The sequence below is a fragment of the Lithobates pipiens genome, unplaced genomic scaffold, assembly GCF_037356315.1.
Source record: "Lithobates pipiens isolate NorthernLeopardFrog02 unplaced genomic scaffold, aLitPip1_a1.2 Scaffold_10, whole genome shotgun sequence".
Classification (NCBI taxonomy): Eukaryota; Metazoa; Chordata; class Amphibia; order Anura; family Ranidae; genus Lithobates; species Lithobates pipiens.
Window position 1 is genome coordinate 163,319,356 of NW_027507686.1, and position 19,429 is coordinate 163,338,784.

Below are 19,429 nucleotides of genomic sequence, written 5' to 3' on the forward strand. Positions count from 1 at the left end.
TAAGATTTAGAATGGCACCCCAATGCAAAAAAATGCATGCTGTGGTACACAGCATTAAAAAAAAAATTCAGGTCCAGCATTTAGTCCATTATCCATTATTAGGGCCACGTTATATCTATTTCTTGGTGTGTGCCTTAGTGCATTGTAGTGTCATTCATTTTTAATAGTATTGCAATGCACTAAAGCACCACACCTCAGACACACATGCATCACAGTGTACCACGATGCATAGTAATGTACTACGGTGTGTTGTGTTACATTACGTCAGAAAAAAAATGCTGCATGAATTTATGATTTCTTGGCCATTTTTCAGAGAGTATGAATGATAACACAAAAACTTTTCTTTCACTCACGGTTAGTATTTGACTGAAGCCATTTATTATCATTCAACTATGTTTACTCTTTTTAAATCATAATCACAACAGAAACTACCCAAATTACCCTGATCCAAAGTTTACATACCCCATTTCTTAATACTGTGTATTGCCCCCTTTAACATCAATGGCAGCTTGAAGTATTTTGTGGTATTTGTGGATGAGGCTCTTTATCATCTCAGATGGTAAAGCTGCCCATTCCTCTTGGCAAAAAGCTTCCAGACCCTGTAAATTCTTGGGCTGTTTTGCATGAACTGCACATTTGAGATCTCCCCAGAGTGGCTCAATGATATGGAGGTCAGGAGACTGAGATGGCTACTTCAGAACCTTCACTTTATTCTGCTGTAGCCAATGACAGTTTGACTTGGCCTTGTGTTTTGGATCATTGTCATGTTGTCCAAGTACATCCCATGTGCAGCTTCCTGGCTGATGAATGCAAATGTTCCTCCAGTATTTTTTGATAACATACTGCATTCATCTTGCCATCAATTTTGACCAAATTTACTGTGTCTTTGTAGCTCACACATCCCCAAAATGTCAGCGATCCACCTCCGTGTTTCACAATAGGAACGGTGTACCTTTCATCATAGACCTTGTTGACTCCTCTCTAAATGACGCGTTTATGGTTGTGGCCAAAAAGCTAAATTTTGGTCTCATCACTCCAAATTACTTTGTGGCAGAAGGTTTGAGGCTTGTCTTTGTGCTGTTTGGAGTATCGTAAGTGGGATATTTTGTGGCATTTGCGTATTAATGGCTTTCTTCTGGCGTCTTGACCATACAGCCCATCTTTCTTCAAGTGCATCCTTATTGTGCATCTTGAAACAGCCAAACCACATGTTTTTAGAGAGTTCTGTATTTCACCTGAAGTTATTTGTGGGTTTTTCTTTGCATACCAAACAATTTTGCTGGCAGTTGTGGCTGAAAGTTTAGTTGGTCTACCTGAACGTGGTTTGGTTTCAACAGAACCCCTCATTTTCCACTTCTAGATTAGAGTTCGAACACTGCTGATTGGCATTCCCTTTCCTGTTTTATACAGTTCAACTACCTTTTCCCGCAGATCCTTTGACAATCCTTTTGCTTTCCCCATGACTCAGAATCCAGAAAAGTCAGTGCAGCACTGGATGAAAGATGCAAGGGTCTGTCAGGAGTCCAGAAACCCATTAACATGTGCATGTTATCAGGCCAAAAACATCAGAGTATGTAAACTTTTGATCAGGGTCATTTGTGTAGTTTCTGCTTTGTAGGGATGAGCTTCGTGTTCGAGTCCAACTCATGTTCGACTCAAACATTAGCTGTTCGGCCGTTTGCCGAATTTCGAACATTATGGGCCATTCGCACCAAATTCGAGTGGCACGTCACAGCCCATAATTCACTGCGGCATCGCAGTGCATTGCTGGCTGATGATTGGCCAAGCATGCACTATGGTATAAAGAAAACACTGCGCTATCTTAAAAATGACAAGCTGCGGCTCAAAATGTTATACAACACAAACAAAATATTAGACAAAAAAGGAGCTGCGCTAACCAGAGACAGCACTCAAAAACTCAATAAAGTGCAAATAGTGATGTTAAAGTGCCAAATTAATAAATAAATACATAAAGAGTGAATAAATAAATATATTTGGTGATGGAATTAATTTGATTAAATATAAGTCCCTAATTGAAAAAGCAACACCCGATAATGAAACCATAAGGTGTATAGCTAAAAGTGGATGACATAAGCTCAATGAATATAAATCAATAACTTAAGTAAAGTGAAGTCAATAATATCCACATATAAGTAAATAGTATCCACGTATGAATAATGCAAAGGATTATAATAATTTAATAATAGTCCATAAAGGTCCATGATTTCTTAACAACGGTGTAACACCCAAATTTCCACAGAAGAAAAATTTGTGAACCACCTCCACCACGTGTAAACACACTGCCGCTTACCGGAACTGGGTGGTTCCTTATTATAGGGGGCCACACTGCGTTTTTGGCTTTAACCACAGCCAGGGATGGTGATGATGCCAAAATAAACTCCTCAACTTGACAGGGTAATCCGCAATTGAAAAGCCACACTTGTAATCAGGTTTGTATACAAAAAGGTATCCCAGCTCCCAGGGGTTAATCCATATTAGCAAAATATGGGACTGGATTCCCAAAAGATAAAATAAGCTCACATACGTAAAACCCTTTTCAGATTTATTCATAAAAAGACAAATATACACTTACAAAACAGCAGATGAAATCAGCATAAAGAACAATGCGAGCCGGCCGGCCTCGCTCACAGCCCATAGCTTCCGGGACTAAGCGTATAATGGTGATGTCAGAACGTCGCTCCTCCTCCCTACACATTTCGTCATCATTAGGACGTTGGAACGGGGCACGGCCAGCGTCCTGACGCAATAAATACACAAGCACAAATCACGCCTCGGTCTGAGTCCCGGGCCGCAGATAGCTAAAACACCATCTTGATTAAGGGAATGGAACACTATTTAACATACAGCTAAGGGCAAAACTGACAGAATCTGCGATAACAAATCTCTCAGTGGGCAACACGTATATACAGTATTGCCATAAAGATGGTAACTAAAATAGAGCCAACTATTTACTTATATTTGGATATTATTTACTTTACTTTACTTTATTCGTTATTGATTTATATTCATTATGTCATGCACTTTTAGCTATACACCTTATGTTTTCATTATCGGGTGTTGCTTTTTCAATTAAGTACTTACATTTAATATAATTAATTCCATCACCATATATATTTATTTATTCACTTTTTATGTATTTATTTATTAATTTGGCACTTTAACAACACTATTTACACTTTATTGAGTTTTTGAGTGCTGTGACTGGTTAGCGCAGCTCCTTTTTTGTCTAAGCATGCTTTGGCCAATCCCAGCGCCATCAGCACAGAAAGTCATAATTGGCCAAAGGAATGGTGGCTTTGGCCAATCATGGCTCAGGAGAGTAGGTACATGCCCCACACTATATAAGGCCGCCTGCGTGTCGCCCTTGTGTAGTGTGCTGCGGCGTGTGAGAGAGATAGAAATCCCTGTTCTCTTCCTAATAATATAGGCTGGCAGTTGATTGAGCTAAGCTGCAGTTTATTAAGTCAGTGTACTATATACTGGGCTCAGTGTGCATGTAAATCTGACTGCAGACCATCCCTGTCCTCTTCCTAATAATATAGGCTGGCAGTTGATTGAGCTAAGCTGCAGTTTATTAAGTCAGTGTACTGTATACTGGGCTCAGTGTGCACGTAAAGCTGACTGCAGACCATCCCTGTTCTCTTCCTAATAATATAGGCTGGCAGGTGATTGAGCTAAGCTGCAGTTTATTAAGTCAGTGTAGTATATACTGGGCTCAGTGTGCACCTAAAGCTGACTGCAGACCATCCCTGTTCTCATCCTAATAATATAGGCTGGCAGTTGATTGAACTAAGATGCATAATATTAAGTCAGTATACTGTATACTGGGCTCAGTTTGCAGGTAAAGCTGACTGCAGACTATTCCTATTCTATTCCTAATAATACAGGCAGTTGATTTAGCTAAGCTGCAGTTTATTAAGTCAGTGTACTGTATACTGGGCACAGTGTGCAGCTAAAGCTGACTGCAGACAATTCCTTGTGTACCTATTCCAATACATCAAAGACAGTATGTCTGGAAGGCCAACAAGGAGAGGCAGTCACACACAGGCCAATAAAAGAGGGCAAGCAGGCTCGGTGTCTAGAGGCAACAGTGCTGGTTTGGACACGTTGCATCCTCGTCAGCACGTGGCCGTGGGGCACGCTTGTCCTTTTTTTCGGCACCTGGCCATGCAAAAGAGTTGGAAGAGTTGGTAGAGTGGATGACCAAGCCGTCCTCATTCTCCTCATCCTCTCTCGCCCAAGCTCAGGGTACTTTTCTGCCAAAGCAGCTGCCAAAGTGGCCTCTTGCAGTCCGTTGGCAAGCATACATAAAAGACCCACACCAAAGAACAAAGCAGACCTCTCCTTGCTCCTCATCAGCTGGGATCTCCAACCCCACTATACCTTCAGCCCTCTCAGAAACCTGCACTGAGAGGAATGAAGGTGTAGAATTAGATTTGTCACTGCCAAGTACTTGCGGGCAATCTGCTATCGGTACACCAAAGTCCAATTGTACCAGGCAAATTTCCCTGCACCAGCTGCTGTACCGCCGAAAGAAGTTCGCTCCCAGTCATCCACATGCCCAGCGGTTGAATGCTAGCTTGGCTATATTGCAATCACTTCAACTGCTGCCTTTTCAGTTGGTTGCCCCCTTCCGTGAGTTTGTGGAACCTGCGCTTCCTCAGTGGCAGGTTCCCAAACACCACTTTTTTTTCAAGGAAGGCAATTCCGGCTCTCTCCCAGCATATGGAAGGCAATGTCTTGGCCACGCTGGACAGGACAGTCAGCGGTAAGGTGCATATTACCGCTGACTCGAGGTCCAGCAGGCATGGACAGGGACGTTATCTAGCTTTCACGGCCCACTGGGTGACCCTGATAGCAGCTGGGAAGGACAGGGTGCAGTAGTGTTGGAGGTTGTTCCGCCACCACACCTCCAAAAAGCTACTAGTGGTGATTCTGACAAACCTTTCTCCTCCACCCCCTCCTCTTCTAATTCCTCCATGGCCTCTTCCTGTGCTGATTTGTCCTCGGAACCAGCGGTGCTCTGTAGGCGTTCAAGGGGCTACGCAAGTGCGCAGGCAAAAAGATGCCAGGAGGTGCTTGAGCTGGTGTGCTTGGGGCAGAGGAGCCACACTGCGGAAGAGATTCTGTCAGCTCTGCAGGGGCAGGCTCAGAGGTTGTTGACGCCACACCAGCTTAAGCCAAGAATGGTGGTTTGCGACAATGGCACCAACCTTCTCTCTGCCCTTCGACAGGGACACCTGACCCATGTGCCCTGTTTGGCTCACGTCCTTAACTTGGTGGTGCAGCGGTTCTTGGGCAGGTACCCGGGCTTACAAGAGCTCCTGAGGCAGGCCAGGAAAATCTGTGTGCATTTTCGCCAGTTATATAATGCCTGTGCACGGCTGGCTAACCTCCAAAAGGAATTTAACCTGCCCAAGAACCGCTTAATCTGTGGCATGCCCACCAGGTGGAACTCAACGTTGGCCATGCTGCAGTGGCTGCACACACAGCAGAGGGCCATCAGTGAGCACCTGTGTGACTATGGCACCAGGGTCAGGGGAGCTTGTTTTTTTTCCCCACGCCAGTGGGTCATGATCGGGGATGCATGCACTGTCCTGTCACCATTTGAGGAGGCCACGAGCATGGTGAGCAGTGACAGTGCATGCATCAGTGACACTCCCTCTTGTACACCTGTTGGAGCACACACTGCGTGGAATAATGAACAGGACACTGGAGGCAAAACAGAGGGAGGAAGGGGAGAACTTCCTTACCTCTCAAAGCCCCCTTTATCCAGATAGTGTCCCCAATGGCCCGCCGATCACACAGGAAGAGGACGAGGAGGAGGAGGATTGTGTCAGTATGGAGGTGGAGCCTAGCACTCAGCATCAGCAGAAGTTTTCAAGGGATCATTTCCAGTCCCAAGAAACCCATGGACTTGTACGTGGCTGGGAGAAGGTGGCTGCGGATCATGTCATCCTTAGTGACCCAGAGGACTCCGGACAGAATGCCTCAGCAAACCTATTCTGCATGGCCTCCCTGATCCTGAAAAGTCTGCGGAAGGATCCTCGTATTTGTGGTTTCAAGGAGAGGGATCTGGCTCCCAACCCTCCTTGATCCACGTTACAAGGGTAAGGTTACAAGGGTAAGGGTAAGGTTGCGGACCTTATCTTGTCATTGCAGAGGGAGCAGAGGATTAAAATTCTTTGGGAGGCCTTGCAGAAAGGTTTGTGCAACATGTTTCCAGAGCCTGGGAGGTTACAAATTCCTGGTCCTGGAACATGTGTTGGTGAGGCTTTGGTCAGTCGCAGAAGGAGCGGTGGAGGAGGTGGCCATCTGACCGATGTGTTCAGACAATTTTTTAGTCTGCAGCCCCAAGGTATGATTGGTTCCAGCATGCTGATGTAACCGAATTTTTTTTTTTAAGTGAGATCCCTTCAAGACTGCCTATGCTGATGGTGAGTGACTATCCTGTTATGCTGAGTGACTATCCTCTTCCTCCTCAATTTTCATGCTGATAGCTTATAAGAACATTTTTGGTTCTGTGCAACGCCACCAGTGGCTAAGGCCCAATTTTTCTATCCCTGTTTAACGGGGTCGTGTAATTACAATTTTTGATGCAATACTTTGCAGCAGGGCTCATTCCTGTGCTCCAACTAGAGTATCTGTGAGGGGTTGCAGTGTTGTGGCACCAGCACCAGTGCCTAAGGCCCAATTTTCAGCCCCTGTTTAACAGGGGCATATAATTACAATTTTTGATGCAATACTTTGCAGCTCCAGGGGGGCTCATTCCTGCGCTCCAACTATAGTATCTGTGAGCGGTTGCAGTGTTGTGGCACCCGTGGCTAAGGCCCAATTTTTCCGACCCTGTTCAACAGGGGCATGTAATTACAATTCTTGATCTAATATTTCACAGCAGGGCCCATTCCTGTGCCCACCAAGAGTAACTGTGAGGGCTTACAGTGTTGTGGCAACACCAACACCTAAAGCCCAAATTTCTGCAGAGTATATAAGGCAGGCCCCTACTTTCAAACATCCAACTTACAAATGACTACTACTTTCAAACAGAAGGAGACAACAGGAAGTGAGAGGAAATCTACCCCTAGGAAAGGAAATTCTCTCCTATAATGCCGTGTACACATGACTGGACTTTTTCAAAGCAAAGGTCAGACAATTCGATCGTGTGTGAGCTCCATCGGACCTTTGCTTGCCAAAAATACCACGGACTTTAGAAATAGAACAACGGACAAAAACCGATGCCAGGGCAGCTATTGGCTACTGGCTATGAACGTCCTTATTCTAGTTCGGTCATATTTCATCACATTAGAATCCATCGGACTTTGGTGTGATTGTGTGTGTCCAAGTCCGTTCATTCAGAAAGTCCACCGGAACTCCGCCGAAAGTCTGTCGGGAGGACTGTCGGACCTAGTCCGTCAAAGTCTGGTCGTGTGTACATGGCATTAGAGTTCCTTGTTTCACTGAAAACCCCAAATTGTCAAAATCCAATTGTTATAGGGACAGAAAGTGAGGTGAAATCTTCTGAACAGATGCACAGACAGCAAAACAAAGGTTACAGGTGATAACCCTTCGCTATGTTTTCCAAAAAGCTTAAAAATAGATTTTTTTGGCTGGAGCTACACTTTAACAATGTACCAGTTCAAAATTACAAGCAGATTCTACTTAAGAACAAACCTACAGTCCCTGTCTTGTTTGGACTGCCTATATACTGCTGTTCAGAGTATTTAGGGCCTGGGGGCCCCACGCCTTTCCTTTTTTTAATTTGAGTGCGGGGTTCCCATTAATATCTATATAAGACCCAAAGGGGCTGGTAATGGGCTTGGGGGGGTACCCATGCCTTTTTCTCAATGATTTTCATCCATATTGCCGGGACCAGACATTATATTAAAGTAGTTTTAAATTACTTTTATTCCTTTAGAAATTTAATTTTGTGCCGGGACAGTTCTAAACACGGAAAACACATGCAGGCATAGTATAGACACTCCCAGGCACGATATTTAAAGAAATATGTCACTTTGTTTTTTTCACTTTAAGCATCATTAAAATCACTGCCCCTTAAAAAAACGTCAATTTTTAAAACTTTTTTTTGCATTAATACATGTACCCTGGGGCAGGACCTGGGTCCCCAAACCCTTTTTAGGACAATAACTCTATTAGCCTTTAAAATTCACACTTTTAATTTCTCACATTCGAGTCCCATAGACTTTAAAGGGGTTCTAAAGTTTGTGCGAATTTTCGGTCCGTTCGCAGGTTCCGGGGGGTGTTTAGCTCATCCCCACTGTTGTGATTATGATTTAAAAAGAGTAAACACAGTTGTTTGATAATAAATGGTTTCAGCCAAACACTAACCATGAGTGAAAGAAACGTTTTTGTGTTATTATTCATATTCTCTGAAAAATGGCCAAGAAATCATAAGATATAGAGGGTTGCTTGCAGCGCAAAGCGGATTTGCCTTTCGTAAATAACCCCCATAGTTATACAGGTATTCAGAACAAAAAGAAGGGGAATTATCGCGCTGTGAAAGAAGAAAGGTGTGTGTGTGTGTGTGTGTGTGTGTGTGTGTGTGTGTGTGTGTGTGTGTGTGTGTGTGTGTGTGTGTGTGTGTGTGTGTGTGTGTGTGTATATATATATGTGTATATGTATGTATATATATATATATATATATATATATATATATACACACACAGCAGCCATCATGACCAGAGACAACAGCAAAAAGGTAGATTAAGTAATATAATGCAGGGCTTTTTATATATATAAATGACAATTTATGCTGTGATTAGTAAAACACACAATGAAATATAAAAATAGCCCACCAAGTGAAAAAATAGTGTGAATATGAATGTAAAATGATATCCACCAAGTGAAAAAATTATGAATAATGATTGATGAATAATACAATTTTGAAAGTCCTGGTATCAGTGGATAATATCAGAAAAACGTCTCAAAAACATCAATAAGTTCAGTGACATCAACGTGAAGAGACTCGCTAAGGAGAAGCTTGTAAAAGACACCACCACGAAGGCTTACCGGAAGTAATGGATTTAAAGGGGCTTATACCTCTTAATTCAAACAGGCTTATAGCGATAAACACCATATATGGGAAAACCATAAGAACTCCTGGCCAGATCTTTGAATCGTGTTGATTAACATCAAATCCCCAGTGTACAGGCACATGAGGCTCAAAATGGAAGGAGGAAAAGCTAGAGGGTATTCTTTGCTCATACGTTGAAACCAAAAATCAAAGAAGGTTCCACATAGTGAGATCATTTAAAAATTGCATTTATTTAAAAAAGTAACAATGGAACACTCACGTTTAGGAAGTGCATGCAAAGCTCATATAAGGACATGAAGAGGCGCAGGTAATGTTGGCAGAGGCCAAACCGACGCTCATCGCCTGCTTAGATATCATCTGGGGTATGACCTACTGCCAATAACTGCACGTTTAAATAGCCTGTGTGGCCCCAAATTAGAATAATTGAAAACCCGAAAGTATGTCACTTCCAGTTTGGTCACTTCCGGTTTGTTCGTGATCATATATTAAGAATAAAGAGATCTGAACTTTCTAATATATACAGTACAGACCAAAAGTTTGGACACACCTTCTCATTCAAAGAGTTTTCTTTATTTTCATGACTATGAAAATTGTAGATTCACACTGAAGGCATCAAAACTATGAATTAACACACGTCCAATTATATACTGAACAAAAAAGTGTGAAACAACTGAAAATATGTCTTATATTCTAGGTTCTTCAAAGTAGTCACCTTTTGCTTTGATTACTGCTCCGCACACTCTTGGCATTCTGTTGATGAGCTTCAAGAGGTAGTCACCTGAAATGGCTTTCCAACAGTCTTGAAGGAGTTCCCAGAGATGCTTAGCACTCGTTGGCCCTTTTGCCTTCACTCTGCTGTCCAGCACACCCCAAACCATCTCGATTGGGTTCAGGTCCGGTGACTGTGGAGGCCAGGTCCTCTGGCGCAGCACCCCATCACTCTCCTTCTTGGTCAAATAGCCCTTACACAGCCTGGAGGTGTGTTTGGGCTCATTGTCCTATTTGAAAAATAAATGATGGTCCAACTAAACGCAAACCGGATGGAATAGCATGCCGCTGCAAGATGCTGTGGTAGCCATGCTGGTTCAGTATGCCTTCAATTTTGAATAAATCCCCAACAGTGTCACCAGCAAAGCACCCTAACACCATCACACCTCCTCCATGCTTCACGGTGGGAACCAGGCATGTAGAGTCCATCCGTTCACCTCTTCTGCGTCGCACAAAGACACGGTGGTTGGAACCAAAGATCTCAAACTTGTACTCATCAGACCAAAGCACAGATTTCCACTGGTCTAATGTCCATTCCTTGTGTTCTTTAGCCCAAACAAGTCTCTTCTGCTTGTTGCCTGTCTTCAGCAGTGGTTTTCTAGCAGCTATTTTACTATGAAGGCCTGATTCACACAGTCTCCTCTTAACAGTTGTTCTAGAGATGTGTCTGCTGCTAGAACTCTGTGTGGCATTGACCTGTTCTCTAATCTGAGCTGCTGTTAACCTGCGATTTCTGAGGCTGGTGACTCGGATGAACTTATCGTCCGCAGCAGAGGTGGCTCCTGGTCTTCCTTTCCTGGGGCGGTCGTCATGTGAGCCAGTTTCTTTGTAGTGCTTGATGGTTTTTGCCACTGCACTTGGGGACACTTTCAAAGTTTTCCCAATTGTTCCGACTAACTGACCTTCATTTCTTAAAGTAATGATGGCCACTCGTTTTTCTTTACTTAGCTGCTTTTTTCTTGCCATAATACAAAGTCTAACAGTCTATTCAGTAGGACTATCAGCTGTGTACTGTATCCACCTCCTGCACAACACAACTGATGGTCCCAACCCCATTTATAAGGCTTGAAATCCCACTTATTAAACCTGACAGGGCATACCTGTGAAGTGAAAACCATTTCGGGTGACTACCTCTTGAAGCTCATCAACAGAATGCCAAGAGTGTGCGGAGCAGTAATCAAAGCAAAGGGTGGCTACTTTGAAGAACTTAGAATATAAGACAAATTTTCAGTTGTTTCACACTTTTTTGTTCAGTATATAATTGGACATGTGTTAATTCATAGTTTTGATGCCTTCAGTGTGAATCTACAATTTTCATAGTCATGAAAATAAAGAAAACTCTTTGAATGAGAAGGTGTGTCCAAACTTTTGGTCTGTACTGTATATATATATATATATATATATATATATATATATATATATATATGCCTCCAAAACTTTAGGAAAAAAACATAAAAGCTTATGTGAATATGGGAATGGTAGTCTGCCTAACATCCGGCGCTCAGCACCTTGTGTTATACTCAACCGGAAGTAGGTGGCAAACCAAGCCTCGATCTGGAGTATGGCTGCCAACATCCAGTGGTATATATCAAGCTCGACCAAAAGTGAGGTGACAAACCAAACCTCATTATGGAGTATGGTTACCAACCTCACTTCCTGTTGATTAGAATAGAGGTTGTATGCATGTCAACCCTCGTTTTAGAAAAATGAATGGCTTGAGAGTATGATAATAATATAACTAAAGGTGTGCACCCTCATCCCAGTAGATTAATTTGGAAGGAAGTGTTGATGTCTCTGGTCTCCTATTAGAGGTTTCAACAAGGATTGTGAGCATGGGGACTATTACGGGGCACATGCATAATTTGTTCAAATAGAATAGTATCAAAACACTGGTTCATATTAAAAACTATTTATTCAAAAAAGAAAAGATTTATACAACCATAAAAACATATGTATATGGATCACAGATGGTAGAGACGAATGAGGTAATTGTTCAACTAGTTTCGCTTTGTAGCTTCATCAGGAAATTACCTAGGTCTAGAGATACATTAATTTAGTATAGCAAGACATTAAACATAAATAGACACAGTAAAGTACAAAACAGTATATATATTAATTATTTTCATATGGAGACATAATTACAACATTTCGACGTGAGGGCGCGTTCCTACCTCTCCAGCCCTGCTTCGGTTCCCGGGCACGCTCAATGATGTGATTAGAGGAAAGAATCTTTCCCGGCGACTGGGAGGGGGATATTTCAAGATACCGACTCGGATCCCAATGTATTTGACAATGACTAAGTGTATAGAAAAATAAAATATAGATATAAATTTTGGAGTTTTAAATCTTTGGAATGGGGGGGGGAAAGGGTGGGGAAGCGAGTGGAAAACACCCAGTGGGAAGGGAAATCTTAATGGAGGGGGTTTTTTGATGTGAGTAGACGTAGTCCAGGACCTTCCTAAACTACGTCTACTAACATCAAAAAAAAACCTCCATTAAGATTTCCCTTCTCACTGGGTGTTTTCCACTCACTCCCCCCCCCCTTCCCCCCCCCCAATTCCAAAGATTTAAAACTCCAAAATTTATATCTATATTTTATTTTTCTATACACTTAGTCATTGTCAAATACATTGGGATCCGAGTCGGTATCTTGAAATATCCCCCTCCCAGTCGCCGGGAAAGATTCTTTCCTCTAATCACATCATTGAGCGTGACCGGGAACCGGTGCAGGGCTGGAGAGGTAGGAACGCGCCCTCACGTCGAAATGTTGTAATTATGTCTCCATATGAAAATAATTAATATATATACTTTTTTGTACTTTACTGTGTCTATTTATGTTTAATGTCTTGCTATACTAAACTAATGTATCTCTAGACCTAGGTAATTTCCTGATGAAGCTACAAAGCGAAACTAGTTGAACAATTACCTCATTCGTCTCTACCATCTGTGATCCATATACATATGTTTTTATGGTTGTATAAATCTTTTCTTTTTTGAATAAATTGTTTTTAATATGAACCAGTGTTTTGATACTATTCTATTCAAACAAATTATACATGTGCCCCGTAATAGTCCCCATGCTCACAATCCTTGTTGAAACCTCTGATAGGAGACCAGAGACATCAACACTTCCTTCCAAATCAACCCTCGTTTTGATAGTAACAAGTGAGCAGTTTACTACATCACTTTGTTCTCAGCAAACCAGGAAGTGAATACATACCAAGCCTCATAATGGACAGAACACATAGCCAGCTATAATATAATGAACAAACACCGGAAATACATGTTAATGATTAACAGTTTTCTGGTGACACTTGAAACTGGAGCTACACATAACCATTAAATAAGTGAATATAATACTTAACCACTAAAATGTACTAACTCTTTTAAGTGAAGACTTATCAAAAATAAGAGGAACATATGTATAAATATACAGTAATCATGTTATAAGTCCATCTTATAAAAATTTGGTGCTCAGCTCCACATTAATGCAGAGTGAGTAAGTTTTGAGTCTGGATACACCTCTAGTAATAGCACCCCCCCTCCAGGTTGGAATGAACCTATCGATAATAAAAAATTCAGTGCCCTTTGGGTCTTGGTTGTGGAACTGATGATAATGCGAAGAACAGTATGTTTGGTGTTACCCTGTTTGATTTTGTTAATATGATCAGTCATCCTGGTAGCGAAAGATCGATATAGTACGACCAACATTTTGCTTGCCACACGGATAGGTCAAAAGATAAATGATGTTGGTAGTAGCACATGTACAGAAATGTTTAATGGGATATGTACATTTGGTAGCTGTAGATGTGAATTGTTTACTTACACACCTTTCACTAATATTAAACTGGCATACTGTGCATTTCTTACATGGATAATAACCCACTAGATTGTGGAAAAAAGAAGCTTGAACAGAAGGATTAATAACATTTGGGGCTATCTTAATCCTCACGGAGGGAGCTCCTTTGTAGATAACTTTTAGGTTTTTTTCGGCAACAGAGAACCCAATATACCATAATTGTGCAACACATTCCAGTGGCGATCAATGATGGCTTTGATCTGTTTGTGCTGCACTGAGAATGATGTCAGCAATGACCACTTGAAAGAATCATCGGGTTCTCGTGGGGGTTTGTCGACTAACAAAGATGCTTGTTCCACTTGTAAGCCCTTGTACACACGGTCGGACATTGCAACGGAAAATGTCCGATCGGACCGCGTTGTCGGATAATCCGACTGTGTGTGGGCTCCATCGGACTGTTTCCGTCGGAATATCCATCGGACAAAGTTTTAGAGCTGGGCTATAAAACTTTCCGACAACATGATTCGATTGGACTTTGTCCGATTGTATGTAGAGAATTCCGATCGGACAAAGTGCCACGCATGCTCAGATCAAATTCTTAGACCAAAGCTATTGGCTACTAGCCTGAACGTAGTCCTGTCCTAACGAAATAACGTCATCACGTTACGTATTATCGGATGTTCTGACAACTTTGTCCGACCGTGTGTATGCAACACAAGTTTCGGACAAAATACGATGGATTTTATTGTCGGAATGTCCGACCGTGTGTAGAAGGGCTAAGATCTGATGGAAATCACAGTCTATTTCATGCTGGTTATATCCTTTGTCTAAAAACCTTTTTTGAACGTAACTGTGTCAGTATGGTTAAAAAGCAGGAACTGACTTTTTGGAACCAAGATTTATGGTGGCAACTATCAGATGAAATAAAGCCGTTGCAGTTTGTTGGTTTAAAATAAGTACCAAACCGAAATTGGTGTGCACATAACTCATTTTCAAGGTCTAAAAAATGTATTTTAGTGTAACTGAATTCGTAAGTCAAAACAATGCCTCTATCATTCATATTGAGAAAAGAGAAAAATTGATCCAATGATTCGGGGGTACCATCACATAGGAGGAGGATGTCTTCAATGTATCTAGCTCACAGAACTAACTGTGGTCTGTCCTCGGCATAGATGACATCCTCCTCCCACTTGGCCATAAACAAGTTGGCAAGACTGGGGGTAAATTTTGCCCCCATAGCCACACCCTTCTGCTGTAAATAAAAACAATTGTTAAACCAAAAATAATTATGTTGATTGGTGAACTTGAGAAGTTCAATAATATAATCATCCTGAGCAGCAGTGAGGATGCAATCTCTCCTTAAAAAACTCTGTACTGCCTCTACTCCTCTATGGTGGGTGATGCATGTATATAATGAAGCCACATCTGCTGTGGCCATGATATAATTGGCACCTACATCCATAGATTCTAGTAGTTTGATAGTGTCTCTCGTATCCTTAAGATAAAAAAGTCGATGTATTTACCGATCCTAGAGGTGATGGAGTCAATCCCACTGATAACTGGGACCTCTGCCAACATTACTGCACCTCTTCACACCCTTATATGAGCTTTGCATGCACTTCCTAAACGTGAGTGTTCCATTGTTACTTTTTCAAATAAATGCAATTTTTAAACGATATCACACTATGTGGAACCTTTCTTAGATTTTTGGTTTCAACGTGTGAGCAAAGAATACCATCTGGCTTTCCTTCCTTCCATTTTGAGCCCCATGTGCCTGTACACTGTGGATTTGACGATAATCAACACGATTTAAAGATCTGTTCAGGAGTTCTGATGGTTTTCCATATACGGTTTTTATTTCTATAAGCCTGTTTGACTTAAGAGGTATAAGCCCCTTTAAGTCCATTACTTCCGGTAAGCTTTCATGCAATTGGAGGTGGTGTCTTTTACAAGCTTCTCCTCACCGAGTCTCTTCATGTTGATGTCACTTACCTTATTGATGTTTTTGAGACGTTTTTTCTGATATTATCCACTGATACCAGGACTTTCTGAATTTTATTATTCATCAATCATTATTCATCATTTTTTCACTTGGTGGATATCATTTTACCTTTATATTCACATTATTTTTTCACTTGGTGGACTATTTTTATATTTCAGTGTCTGTTTTACTGATCACAACATATATTGTCATTATTATATATTGTAATTTTTTTTATATGAATATAAGCGCTGAATTTTATTACATGATACAGGTATTTCAGCACTGGAAAATTCTCAAGTGTATGTTTGTTCCCACCTATATCTCTCTTCTTACATCTTAAGATTTTTTTTTCAATCTCAATTTTTCAATGTAAGGCCATAAAAGAGGATATCTGAACTCACCTGTGCAGGTCAACTACTAAGATGACTAAAGCATGTGGTGTAATAAAGACATGATGAGTGACGTAATACTCCAGGTGTCCAGCAAAGTCCCAGAAGAAGAAAGTAAAGTCATTAATTTGGAATTCACTGATCTCTATTCCTACAGTCCTGTCCTCCTCAAAGACTGGCATGATCTTGCCTTGACTGAGGCTCCGGCTTATAGTTGTCTTCCCAGCCAAGCTAGTACCAATGAAGATTACTTTGACTCTCTTCTCCTCCCTCGCTTGCCCCCCCTGGAGTTGCAGGAAATAGCTTCGGATTTGCTTAAGCCCACCTGCACAGACCTCGTCAGGTGGTTCCTTCAGGTGATTGTAGGAAGCACTGAACTTTTTCAAGGAAAGACTAAGGAAAAGATCAGAGGGGAGCTTTTGCAACTTATTGTTGTCCACATAGAGTTCTCTCAAACTCATTAACGTCAGAATAGACTTAGGGATTTCTGTAAAGAGATTGTGGGCTAAATTTAAGTATTGGAGTTCAGAACAAGTGGATAAGTCCTTTGGTAAGTCGGACAGGCGGTTGTTATTTAGTTTCAGATATTTGAGGGCCTTAAGGTTTAGAAATATACCACTAGGAATGGCCTCAATCTTGTTCTGGTTGAGCTCCAGCCTTTCTAGGTGGACCAAATATTGGATTTCCACGGGGAAATCATTTAATTCATTTTTGGAAATGAGGAGAATCTGAAGTTCTTTAAGACAGCCAATCTGTGAGACGTTTCGAAGTTTGTTGCGATCAAGCTTAAGTATCTGAATTCTGGTTTCCAACAGAACCTCAGATGGGATAACCTTCAGTCTCTTCAACGACAGGTCCACCTGCCTCAGGGGCAGTTCCTCTTTGCCTGCTTAGTAGAAAAATATATATCAATATATCATTGCAAAAAAGAAAAGGTTAAGAATTTATCTTGTAACAAGTTGAATGTAGCAGTTTGTTAGGCTGCATTCACACCCAAGCAGAGAGATTTTCAGGATTTTTTATTTCAATTTTTGGAGCATTTTTTGCAGGTGTATACATGCATTTTTAAAAGTGTATTGTAGGCAGTTTACATAAGTATTCAAGCTACAGGTTTGTTTTGTTTTAGCTAATGAAAATCACTAGGGGAGGAGATCAGTTCATATAGGCTAAAAAATTATTGGAAAAAAAAAACCGCTCAAATCATGCGTTTTCAGGCTTTATTGGTTGAACTAGATGGACTTTTTTCAACCTGCCTACGTTCCCATTGAATTCTAAAGGGCAAAAATGCTGAGAAGTAGCTCATTTATTTTTTGGAGTGTCAGGCATTTAGCTACAATGGGCGGGATGCTCAGATGTGAATAAAGGATTAAGCTGAGCAAATAACTTTTTTTATTATTTAGTGCAAACACTCCGTTTGCGCACAGGAACCAATGAAAGACATGTCATAGATGAGCTCCGCACCTCACTGGCACAAGACCATATATAAAACCTTCAAGACATGTTAGATCATTCACTCATAACTCCTGTTCTCACACGCCACAATGGTGCTTGTGGGGCTTAACACCACTACCTAACAGGAAACTGCACTCTTCACCCACGAGGAAGATGTTGGAGACAGCAGAGTGAGCTCCCTTTCACCATCTCTTTAAACTTTAGTCCAAAAAGACCTTTTTGCAAAAATAGATGACATGATCTATAGAGCCCTGCAGGCTACCCTAATGCAAATTACTGACAGCTCTCCAGAGAGATCTGCGAGTTGGGCCAGTGCACGGTGGAAGCCAGAATGAATATAATTTGCATTGGGACAGATAACCAAGATAAAGAATGTGACATTCTCAAAGAAGCAATAGCAATTTTAGTCTTTTTAAACTGACTTTTTATTGTATATTTCATAGAAGGGAAAAAAATTCTAAAAAAAAAAAAAAAAACTCTCTGTGCACGACCCTGTACATTTCTTTTATACAGTTGCAGCCTTTTTCTGCAGCCCTATTTTTATATTTTGGGTAAGACAGGGTTAATTGTGGCTCTTTAGAATGTGTGTGTGCATATATACTCCTGGAGGTTAGAACAGGTTTGCCAACTGTCAGTATTTTTACTGGCAGACAAAAAACAGGCACTTTTCTCCTGCCAATAAATGCCAGTGACAGGAAGAGGTTGACAGTTAAAAATATAGCAGGGACGTTCGGCTCGATACTGTGCATACGTTTTTTGCCTCTATTCCTCCCCCCTCCCTCTTTCTTTTGCAGTGTCCAGGTTCCCAGCCCACTTGGAGAGGCATCCTTCCCAGCCAGTCAGTTTAGTCATTAATTAGTTACAGACTCACACCTTTGGGATTGCTGCCTTTATGTATTCACGCTTGATGCATTATTGATACATTCTAACTTTGTTTCATCTACTGTGGTGCCTTAAGTAGATTTTGGTAACTACACATAGCTAGTTTCTTCCATATTCCATGGGTTGATATATAGCCCCACATACACCATCCAACCAGACTATACCAAAACTTTTCTCTTTCTTGTACAATCAGTGTAGTGCTGAGTGTCAGTATCTTGACTAGGGATGAGCTTCATGTTCGAGTCGAACCCATGTTTGACTCGAACATCGTCTATTCGTCTGTTCGCAAATTGCGAACGTTATGGGCCGTTCGAGCCAAATTCGAGTTGCACGTCAGGGCCCATAATTCACTGCGCCATCGCAGTGCATTGCTGGCTGCTGATTGGCCAAGCATGCACTATGACCCGCATGCTTTGGCCAATCACAGCACAGAAAAAAATGGAGAGCTATGATTGGCCAAAGCCAGGGTGGTTTTGGCCAATTATATCTGAGGGGGTTTAGTACATGCCCCACACTATATACGGCTGCCTGCGTGATGGCCTTGTGTAGTGTGTTGCGGGTGGCAGTGGTCAATGACAGACAGACAGAGAGAGACAGTGTAATTACTTTGATTTAGATAGAGTAAGCAGGCGAGTCAGTTAGCTTCAGTTACAGTGTGTAGAGGATATATATGCATCCCAGGTGTGTTGTATATATATTTATACACTGTATTCAGTTTAGCTAGATACGTTCCTGTTCTTCTCTTCATAATATACTGACAGGCAGGGAGCTGCACTATTTGCACTTGGTGTACTGTGTCCTTTGCACAGTGTGCACCTAAAACTTTACCTGAATACAATTGCTGCCATTCTCATACAAATACAGGCAGGGAGCTGCAGTATTTTGTTTTAGTGTCCTTTGCACAGTGTGCACCTAAAGCTTTACCTGAATACAATTGCCGGCGTTCTCATACAAATACAGGCAGGGAGCTGCAGTATTTTGTTTTAGTGTCCTTTGCACAGTGTGCACCTAAAGCTTTACCTGAATACAATTGCCGGCGTTCTCATACAAATACAGGCAGGGAGCCGCAGTATTTTGTTTTA

General features: G+C 41.5%; 1 protein-coding gene across 1 annotated transcript in view; it reads right to left on the reverse strand.

Moving 5' to 3' along the window:
• Window positions 1-19,429, reverse strand: part of LOC143935204 (malignant fibrous histiocytoma-amplified sequence 1 homolog) — a 72,736-nt gene that overhangs the window by 46,215 nt on the left and 7,092 nt on the right. The window contains exon 2 of the mRNA XM_077458894.1: window positions 16,026-16,899. Coding sequence (XP_077315020.1) covers window positions 16,026-16,899 — 874 coding nt within the window. The remainder of the gene's footprint in view (window positions 1-16,025; window positions 16,900-19,429) is intronic.